Source organism: Eutrema salsugineum, unplaced genomic scaffold (assembly GCF_000478725.1).
Source record: "Eutrema salsugineum unplaced genomic scaffold, Eutsalg1_0 scaffold_9, whole genome shotgun sequence".
Lineage (NCBI taxonomy): Eukaryota > Viridiplantae > Streptophyta > Magnoliopsida > Brassicales > Brassicaceae > Eutrema > Eutrema salsugineum.
Window position 1 is genome coordinate 10,577,775 of NW_006256342.1, and position 10,997 is coordinate 10,588,771.

The following is a 10,997-nucleotide window of genomic DNA, read 5'->3' on the forward strand; positions in this document are numbered from 1 at the left end:
TTAATTCGCGGGCTCTCTGTCTGTCTTCATCTTTTTGCGGTCTATATCAGCTCGTGCGTCGGTGACGGGGTTCCTCAGTTTGTGCTCGGCTAGGCAGCACATTCGCGACTCCTTCTGATTCCCCCAGATCGTTTCGACGCCCGAAGGAGTTGGGAATTTGAGGCAGAGATGGTAGGTGGAGGGTACTGCCCGCATCCCGTTGATCCAGGGAGTTCCCATGAACACATTGTAGATTGCTGGGTGATCCGTGACGCAGAATTCGACGATCTTAGTGACTCCGCCAGCTACCACGGGAAGTCTGAGCGTTCCCATAGTCATCGTCGTTTCTCCTGAAAATCTGGTTAGAGGTTTGGGGATTGCTTCAACCTCGGAGAGGTCGATTCCCATTCTTCTGAGTGTTTCCCTGAAGATGACATTCACCGAGCTTCCAGTATCGATGAACACCCTTGCTACATCATGATCCCTGATCGTTAGCTGAATCACCAACGGATCGTTGTGAGGTCGATCGATTCCTGCCGTTTCTTCCTTGGCGAAAGAGATCATTGTGTTTGGGATGTCGGTTGGCTCTGTCCAATTCTCCTTTGCTTCGGCTCGACGCTGATAGGCTTTGATGGAGGACACGGTATCTTGGTAGTATTGAGATCCACCCATGATCATATTGATCCTTTGCCTCAGCTCGGTTCGCTCTTCAGGTTTGCCTCTCCTGTCGCACTTGGGATTATCGCCTCGTCGGGGAGGATTCGCTGGTTCCGCCGCGCCGATCGGCTCGGCTTTTTCTTGTTGTTCGTTAGGGACGAGGTCTTTGAGGCTGACCGCGTTTTGGAGCTCTCCTGCTGCCATTTTTGCTGCGAGCTTTGCTCCTAGAGTTCGGCATTGAGCCGTTGAGTGTCCATAGGTCTGGTGATACTCGCAGAAAGCCTTCTCGTCGTAGTTGGCGGACTTTCTCACCCAAGTGTTGTTGCGCGGCTCTCCTCTTCCGCGTCCGGAGCTGACCTGGTAGTTATGGGCACCTCCGCTCCTAGGTTCATCCGAACTCCTTGTTGTTGCATTGCTCGATGGATTGCCCTTCTTCGCGGGGTGCGGCAAAATTGAGCTTCGTATCGCTGCTTTCGTGGCTTCGTACTGCTCGTCCAAGTTTTTCATTTCCTCCTCGTTTACGACGAAGTCTGATGATCGGTGCAACGCGTCTTGAATCGTTTGCGGCGTATTGAGAGCCATCTCCCGGCGGAACTCAGATTTGTACCACAAAGATCGTTTCAGAGCCTCGAGCGCAGCCTTGTCGCTTATCCCTTCTATTTTGGATACGACTGCCTTGAATCGTGCCATATAATGCCGAAGTGGTTCATTCGGTCCTTGGGATAGTGTCCACAGGTCGGCATCAGATGTTCCTCTGTCCATAAACATCGAGTATTATTTAAGGAACAATGCGGAGAGCTGTTGGAAATTGCCGATCGAATTTCGTTCCTGCCTTTAGAACCACTTGAGTGCGGCTCCCTTGAGATGCTCCACGAAGAGCTGGCAGTATCCGGCGTCTACTTCGCGCTCGGTAAGTTTAGCGGCGTTCTTTGTGAAGGCTCGTCCCATTGCTATTTAAAACGTTTTGATGTGTGCTTTCGGGTCGGTTGTTCCTTCGTAGAACGGGATTCTCACCTTCCCCGGCTCGGGAATCCTGGCTTCCGTGATTCTTGCAGTAAACGGGGTTCTTTGAGTTTTTTCAAGCATTCGGTCGATTTCGGGCGCGGCACTTGTCGCGTTGTGCACTTGAGATTTCATGGCGGGTATTTCAGCCACTGTCCGAGCCATAGAGGCTCGCAGCACTTTAAGCTCGAGGGTTTGTGCGTGAGTCATTCCCTTTGATTGGGGGGTCCGCTCCCGCTCCTCTCGCCTCGGCTTGTCTTCGCGTTCTGCCTGCTCAATCCATTGGAGATTTTCTTCCACCTCGGCTGGGTTATCGCCGCGGGTTGGATCGGAGACTTCGTCAGTCCGGATGCCGTTCAGTGCCGAGGCGAGTTCTTTCTGACTAATTCGGCGAGCCGAGCCAGTTTGCTGCGGATTCATGGTCTCGTCGTTCTGCTGGGCATCTACGTCGATCGCATTGTCCCCTTCCTCACCGGCTCATTGCCTGGAGTTCCGGCGTAGTGGAGGCGGCTCGGTCATGTTGATTTGGGTTGCTGCGGGAGTACGTTCTTCAAGGGGACGAAGAAACGAGGAATTTCTTGCGCCACTCCCTGAGACTTCTGCGGGTGTCGAGAAATCGAAGCGTCTCCGAATTCCGTCCATCGGGTCGGGAATTCCGGCTCTCCAAGTCGAGTGTTGTCGTTTAGTCACCATCGCGTCGAGCCTCGCCGTAATTGCCTCGTTTCTTTTTGTCTTGGTCGTCAATTTTTTTCATCAACGCAGCTATCATGTATCGCATCTCCTCTTGGGTTTCGGTCCTCGCCGTCGTTGTGCCTGATGTTGGAGCGTCCTTCTCCGCGCCGTTACCGGTGTTGTTGGTATCATCGTTAGCGTTGCTCACCATGTTCTTCGGATCTTAAAGCCTTGTCGATTTAGAGTAAGAAAGTTTCGTTTCCCCACAGACGGCGCCAAATTGTGTGAGCCAAAACTCGCACAACCAGAAATTTGTCCAAGGAAAAATAAGGGATCGGAAACTTCTTGGGTTTATCGCCAAAAACAGTAAGATCGAAAGAAAGTTCTTCTTGCTGCAAAAGTGTTTAGCTCTTATTGCTTAGGGTTGTCAAAGTTGGCGGAATGAATTGCATACATCATATATTTATACTAACTTTCTAAACCGCCTAGCCGAAAATCTCGGGCGAGATTTTCGGAATATTTCCTTATCGCCTCGTGCGGCTGACCGCCTTTGCATCTCGCCTAGGGTTTTCCATGGGCTTCATCTCTCAAGGCTTTGGTTCGGCCCGTCCAAGCTTCTTTACGGCTCGGCCCATCTAGCTTTCTTCACGGCTCGGCCCACTTGCCATGGAGACATGATCTAGCCCACCGCACCGATACACGGCTCGGCCCAAAAGTGTTGAAGTGGGGCTCGGCCCATTTCTTTCGATGCGGCTCGGTCCACCTGTCTTCTTTCACGGCTCTCCCTACTGGCCTATCTGCACGGTTCTCCCATTTGTCTTGGTAAGAACGGCTCTCCACTTGTCATGGTGAGAACGGCTCTCCCACTTGGCGACCACGGCTCTCCCACTTGGCGACCACGGCTCTCCCACTTGGCGACCACGGCTCTCCCACTTATCTTTCTTCCATACTTAGCCATTCTGAGGTGGTTTATCTACTTGGGTGAAAACCGACCCCAACAGATGCTACATGAGTGCTCGCTGCTTGGATGGAACCATGTAGTATATTGTTCCACACTGTGTATTCCTCAGTAACCGCTGTTGGAAATCAATCTAAAGTTCCACATCGGAAATTTAGACTAATATGGTCTAGTATATAAGTAATGTCCAACTCCAATTAGTATGAAGCCTTTTGGGAAAAAGCCCAAAATCAAATCCGTGCAGGCTTTGTCAGTTAGACCCAAAGCAGACAATATCATACTAATTGGAGAGTTGGATATGAGCTTAGAAAAGCTAAATAAATGGTATCAGAGCCAGGTTAAGGAAAAATGGACCTGGAGAAGTTGGGTTGGGATGAATGTTTGTTGTGAGAGAAAAAAACCCTCAAAGTAACTTTGCGATTAAGATGTACAAGATGTGTATAAGGTATCACTGTAGGTTGGAGACCAAGAGTTAATATGGTATTTGGTTTGAGGAGGAGATTGTTGGGAAACAATACAAAGTCCCATATCAGAAGTTTAGACCAATATGGTCTAGTATATAAGTAATGTCCAACTCCAATTAGTATGAAGCTTTTTAGAAAGGAGCCCAAAATCAAATCCGTGCGGGCTTTGTCAGTTGAGCCAAAAGCGGACAATATCATATTAATTGGGAAGTTGGACATGGGCTTAAAAAAGCCCAATAAATGGTATCAGAGCCAGGTTTTGGAAAAGGTGGACCTTGGAAAAGTGGGTGAGGGCTGTGTGTTCAGTGTGGGAGAGAGAACCCTCAAGGTGACCTTGCGATAGGGGTACTGGTGCCTTGTATCAAAAGTCTTCTTAACGGTTGCGCAAGGATTAGGAGAAGAGTTTTGTTGGTGCGTACGACGGTACAAGATGGGTGCCAAGTTTCGCAGGAGGTTGGAAGGCCACAAGTTTGTGTGGTTCTTAGTTTGAGGGAGCGATTGTTGGGATATCAATCCAAGTCTCACATCGGAAGTTTAGACCAATATGGTCTAGTATATAAACAAGATGTTTAACAGTTTAGTATGAAGCCTTTTGAGAAGGAGCCCAAAATCAAATCCGCGCGGGCTTTGTCAGTTGGGCCCAAAACAGATAATTTCATACTAATTGGGGAGTTGGACATGGGCTTAGAAAGCCCAATAAATGGTATCGGAGGTAACTTTGCGATTAAGATGTACAAGATGTATAAAGTATCGCTGTAGGATGGAGACCAAGAGTTAATATGGTCTTTGGTTTGAGGGGGAGATTGTTGGGAATCAATCCAAAGTCTCACATCGGAAATTTAGACCAATATGGTCTAGTCTATAAGTAATGTCGAACTCCAATTAGTATGAGTCCTTTTGGAATAGAGTCCAAAATTAAATCCGTGCGGGCTTTGTCAGTTGGACCCAAAACGGACAATATCATACTAATTGGAGAGTTGGATATGGGCTTAGAAAAGCTAAGTAACCACACTTGTTTTATGTGATACATTTTTTAAACCGCGCTGTATTAAAACTGTACCACACCTGTTTAACTGCTTATCATGAACCACCTAAATCACTGTCACCATTTGAAATCTGAGATGACAACACAACACATGTGTTTCTTCTATCTCATTATGCTTTTTAGGCCATTACTCAAGATGTCGAACTTATTTTCCCTCTTATTGTTACTTTCTTCAAGATGGGTAGAGGGATTTACATCCAATTTTCTGGAGGAATTGCTTTTTCATTTTGGAGAAGAAAGACCCATACCTCTTTGGAGCATGAAAATCAGGATGAGAAGATGAAGTCGTTAGAAGAACGTTGGAGGAAAATTCACAAAAGAGGCCCATTGATCCACATATGCTTAACTCAGTGGTTGAAGTCTTCACTGCTTACACATAATATTTGCAAATGCAGTTCTTGGCAGACTCGTCCAAAAGTTACAGCTGTAGCCTCTGATAAAAATTTCTTTGTTTTATTTATTTTTAGTTTTCAAAGTTAGAATTTATAACGATCGGCAAAATGTGTTTTGCGTGTTGTGCTTAAATATATTTATGTGGGTTAGGATTTGCAATCTGAGACCAAAAAATAAGAAATAAGTTTCTCGATCTAAAAATCCTACTGTGGATACCAGTGGCGGAGCCAGAAATCCTATCGGGTCAAGGAAGACATCAAACATAAAAGTAAGGGGTCAATCAAAAAGTTTTCAACAATTCTTCTATGAATAACATGCATTAGTAAACTCTAAGTTCTAATTTTTGTAATTTAACCGGGGTCAATTGACCCCCTTAACTCCAATGTAGCTCTGCCACTGGTGGATACGAAGCAAGGGTAAACATAGACTTAGCAGATGATCTTGAGAAAAGAAAAATCACCTAAAATAACCTGGTTCATTGACAATGGCGTTTGTACGCCATTACAGCGAAAATCCGAAAAGAGGGAGTATGTATGAAAAAGAAATATTTTCTGAATACTGAGTATCAGTGGCTGTAGGCCTTACATATCACATGTTATTCACAAAATGACAAAGGAATAGCTCAACCGGATAAGTAGGATGAAATGAAATGATTAATTTGATTTGTAGAGTACGTAAATGATCAATTTGATTCATTATGATTTTGGGATACGAGTGATATATACTAAATGAATTGGAGTTAGAGATAGTTTGTTTGATGGAACTGGTGAAAATGAGACTGAAAAAACTGTTCTAAATCTTTGGCTTTGAATTTTATAATTTCTTTTATGTTTAAATAAATTATTTAATAATTGTTTAACCATAAAGCGAATTAAAGAATTATATAGTCACAAAACATACATATATTTTTTAGAGTAATTAAGTTCAATATTCATAAATGAACGTAAAATTGAGGATATAACCAAGGACCCACCAAAATTGAAAGTAACTATTTCGATGGTTATCAGCAATTACTCTTATACCTTTGATAACATTTTTCAATTTCACTTAGAAAAAATCTATTTGTGTTCGACTTTGTCTCTTTCTCTTTCATACAACTTTTCTTTTTCTTCTTATTCTTTTTTTTTTCTATTGAACACACATATGAATCTAATTTAAAAATAGAGATGAATTTGATAAATTTTTGTACACAAAACCTCTTTTTTTACTGATGGAAATCTAACAATACCCATATAGCCATAGTTCTGGTGACGGTGACGGTGCCAACATCGACCACGGTTGTTATAACTATGAAGAATTACACGTTTTTGGTAACTTGGTACAAGTTTTTGTAGCTTGATAAAATTATTTTATTATGTTCAGTTATTATATTTACATCTAACATTATATTTAATCCGATATAAAATATATTAGATTGATAACAATAATTTTACACGATGTTAAAATATTTATTATACTAGGTAAATATTAAAATGTATCACTAACTTTATATTTAACAAGGTAACTCAATTGTTGAAGATAAGTTGTTGTTATACCACATCATTGTTAAACATTTATGTGTACCTCTACAGTTTTGTTTATCTTGATAACTCAGATGTTTTATGTTAATATTTATGTTTTTTACTAAAATATACATATATATATATGTATCGAATTATATGTATTTTTAACATATAGGTATTCAAATTATGAGATCCATGTCATTCGACATCATATTGAGAATTAGACTCACATTTGTTCCAGAAACCATCGCCAAAAAAATACTGTAGAAAAGTTCATTAATTGTGTTATTATTGTATACACCACTGCAATTATCACCTAGATTTGTGCCTTCACCTATTTTTGCCATCATCATGCATCATGCCCAAACCCAGATTTTTGGTGTTCACCTCTCCAAAATACATAATGTCCATTTTCAATTTTTAGTTCGTGTGAGTGAAAAAATTGGAGAATTGGAGAATTGAAGAAGAAAAATAATAAAAAAGAAAGAAAAAGAAACATATTGGAAGATAATATGGGATTATGAAAAATTGAACAGTAGTCATAATAATATTTGGTTAGATTTGCAAATACGAAATTATTTTGCGTTAAAGCATGCAAATTCTCTATTTTTAAATTAATTTTGCATAAAATACATCACTTAATTTGAAAAACATAACTCCAAAAGCGATCTTTTCTTCCCTTACATGTACTCTAAAAGCATAATTTATTGTCTAAGGAAGAGTCTATATTTTAAACATATTATGATATTATGTATTGGATTTGTAATGATTTAAAATTGTATTTTTTATTAACAGCGAATTGTTTAATGTTTCATTACATATTTTATTATATAAATAGTTTGTCGTTTTTATTATTATATATATATATATGTGTATTCAAGATATTTGCATATTATATATATATATAAATATATAAATGTTATTTCCATGTTTAGAAACGTTTTGTTTCCATAAATATTTTTCTCTTTGTGCAACTTATGGTTTTGGTGTTTTTTGTTTGTTTTTTTTATTAATAAAAAGTCCATTTTGACCCTTTTTGAAGAGTAGTTTTAAGATTTGACATAAATAAAAAAAAAATCAAAATCCGTGGAAAGCAATTTTGTCAAAAAAAAAAAAAAAAATCCTTGGAAAACAAGGGAAAATGAAGGTACAAAAATCTGGTGTGCAGGCACAGGTTTAGAGGACACTGGGGCACTTCGTCCGCGCGATAATTTTACATCTGATCGCAAAGATGCAGAGATTCTTGTTTAGCCAAGCTAAAAGCGTCCTGGACCAAACTCATCGTCAACATCACACAAGCCGACGCTTTCTCTCTCTTCTTCCATCTCTATTTCCTCCTCTTCTGTCTCTGTCTCGTTTTACTTCAAAGATGGCTGCTTCTGATTTCACTTCCTCTCTTCCTGTTACTCTTGACTCCATCAATCCTAAGGTGGTTTCGAATTCATTACTTTTTTTACTTTGTTTTGTCTGATTAATTTACTGTCTGAAACATGGGTTTCTGTATTTTTGTCTGATTCATTGATTTGTCTGATTCATTAGCTATTTGATTTCTCGGATTACTGTTTGAAATGTAGGTTTCTGTGATTTTGTCGGATTCCTGTTTGAAATGTTGGGTTTTGTCCGATTCATTAGTCATTTGATTATGTGATTTCCCTGATTCATTAGCTATTTGTTAGTCGGATTACTGTTTGAAATGAAATTAATGAATTTCATATTAAAAATTGTTCCTTTTTCCTCTCGATATTGCTTGCAGATTCCAGCATTTCTCAGGGCAGAGATACATGTGCTTTGTCTAGTAAAAAATCACTGAGAAAAATCTGTAAAGCTAATTGATTTTTATGTTTCGCCTTTTGCTTCCATCTTACAGAAGTTGCAACAAAACCTGAAGTCTAATAAGGATTCTTATCCTTTTGATGAGGTAAGAATCTCCTTCACCAATTCAGCATTTTCATATTCTCTTATGTGTGTATTCTTCGAGATGATCGGCACTTACTTTTGATATGTGTTTCACTACATAGAGTATATAGTTTTAGTGTTGATCTTACATGCTCTCTAACTCTTTATAATTCCAAACAAGAGAGAAACTTACAGTCTTAAGCTTTGATATGTACAAGTCGTAAACTCTGTAGTGTTGATATGTATAATGTTCATAAGCTTTACAATGAATGTTCAGATTCTTGAAGAGGCTCTTAACAACTTAGAAGGCGTAACATGTAACAGAGCCGGAGAAGCCATGCATCTCTTTCCTCGAATTAATCTTCCTAAAAGGACGATTGAAGCCGCAGAGACCGCAAAAACAGCACCTGATGCGTTCTACCGCAAACGCCTTCTCAACTCCACTGGAATAGTTGTTGTCCCTGGTTCTCGCTTCGGACAGGTAAATAGAAACAAATCTTCACTAAATGAATGTTTTCAATAAAAGTTGAATCTGTGTGTGTATGTGTTTTTCTTTTGCTAAGAATGTCAATATCTTTGTGTTGTTTTGTTTTACATTCACTTTTGGTTAGGTTCTTGGAACATGGCACTTCAGAAGCAATATACTTCCGCAAGAAGACAAGATTCCGGCGAGTCGTTTCAGAGAGTTGCACAAGACTTCCATCAACGATACCCCAAAAAGAACAAAGTCCCAAAAGAGTTCCATCAACGATACCCCTAAAAGAACAAAGTCCCAGAAGAGTTCCACCAAAGATAAACCAAAAAGAACAAAATCCCACAAGAGTTCCATCAACGATAACCTCAAAAGAACAAAGTTTCAGAAACATCATCGAGGAAGAGTTAAAGGACTATCTTCTCATGGGAATCATTTTGGCAGATATGCTCTTCAAACACTTGAACCCGCTTGGATCACATCTAGACAAATAGAAGCAGGGAGAAGAGCAATGGTACGAAATGTACAGCGTGGCGAAAAGATTTGGGTACGTATATTTGCAGACAAACCAGTTACCGTAAAACCCACGGAAACACGTATGGGTCGTGGGAAAGGATCACCAGCGTTTAGGGTAGCTGTGGTTAAACCCGGTAAAATCATTTATGAAATGGGTGGTGTACCTGAAAATATAGCCAGAAAAGCTATTTCAATAGCGGCATCAAAAATGCCTATAAAAACCAAATTCATTATTTCTGAATAAGAAAATAGGAGGAAAATAAATGGATTTGATATTCTGTTAGTGAGTAAGGCTTATGTAATAATTTGTTTTTGAAGTTTATGTAACAACTTTGAAAAGTTGTTTTTATATCAATGAATTTGTTTAGTCAAGATAAAATATCATCATCTCTCTCTCACAGACTCATCTTGCTATATGTGTGTCTTTTGTTGTTGGTTTAGGGATTTGTGAGATTTAAATCAGACCACTGTGAATTTGGACATAAGATATATTTTGTGAGAGGTGGTCAACCTGATTTTATGAGGAAATTGCAGGTAGTGACTTTTAAGGAGAATACGCGTAAATTTATGGCAAATGAGGCTAAACGAGTTAAAAAATTGAAAGCTAGAGAGATGGCATTAGTGGATGGCTTGCGTTATTTACGATTTTGAGGCTTCTTTAGTAGGCTCAAAGCTGGTTGCTAAGCTAGCTTTTCATGAATAAACAAGCTTTACATGAGTTTGTTGTTTGTTGCTGTTTCATTTCTTTCTTTTATCAAATATCAATACTTTGGTGGCTTTTGTTGAGATGAAAAAAAAATGACATGATTCTACCATAAACCTATTTGAATGTAGGAGACAATATGGGGGTTCGAGAATTGATGTGTCTGAGAATAATAGGAGCTAGTAATCGCCACTATTCTCATATTTTTTTTTTTTTTTGCTCAAAATCTCATTCATTAATCCTCAAGTATTTTTACAAAGCTTTCTTATCAGCCTCTATAAAAGGATTTATCCAACAAGGCATAATAGAATACAGCTTAGGGACATTAATCATAAAAGAAGAAGTTTCCTGAGCTATTCTATGAGCCACTCTATTACCATCTCTAGGGGAAAAGACAAGATGATGATCTTGAAACTTTGAGAGAAAAGCTTTAATGTCCTGCTGAAACATACTTAGACAAGACCATAAATTTTTTTCCTGTAAAGCATCCACCAGGCCTTTGGAATCTGTTTCAAAGATAACCTTTGAGTAATTAAGATTGTTAACCATAAGTATCGCCCATCTAAGTGCTTTAGCCTCAGCTTCAAGAACCGATCCCATCTGGTGGAGAGCTTTTCCCCCTATCCAAACCGCATTTCCATGACAATCTCTTAAGGCCCAACCAATACCACACCGATCACCATTCAACCTCCATGCAGCATCAACATTACACTTAACCCAGTTTGGCGGTGGTGGAGT

At 39.8% G+C, this 10,997-nt stretch overlaps 2 protein-coding genes across 2 annotated transcripts; one reads left to right on the plus strand and one right to left on the minus strand.

Moving 5' to 3' along the window:
- On the minus strand, window positions 1-1,218 carry LOC112085597. Its single transcript, XM_024154770.1, has 2 exons — window positions 648-1,218; window positions 1-605 (listed from the first exon to the last, which is right to left on the minus strand). Exons 1-2 carry the CDS (start codon window positions 1,216-1,218, stop codon window positions 1-3), a joined length of 1,176 nt encoding a protein of 391 aa, XP_024010538.1.
- A 6,593-nt stretch (window positions 1,219-7,811) lies between these two features.
- LOC18008496 (60S ribosomal protein L16-like, mitochondrial) lies at window positions 7,812-9,865 on the plus strand. The gene is made up of 4 exons (XM_006391464.2): window positions 7,812-8,101; window positions 8,540-8,590; window positions 8,846-9,049; window positions 9,180-9,865. Exons 1-4 carry the CDS (start codon window positions 7,904-7,906, stop codon window positions 9,798-9,800), a joined length of 1,074 nt encoding a protein of 357 aa, XP_006391526.2. The 5' UTR covers window positions 7,812-7,903; the 3' UTR covers window positions 9,801-9,865.
- The last annotated feature ends 1,132 nt before the right edge of the window (window positions 9,866-10,997 follow it).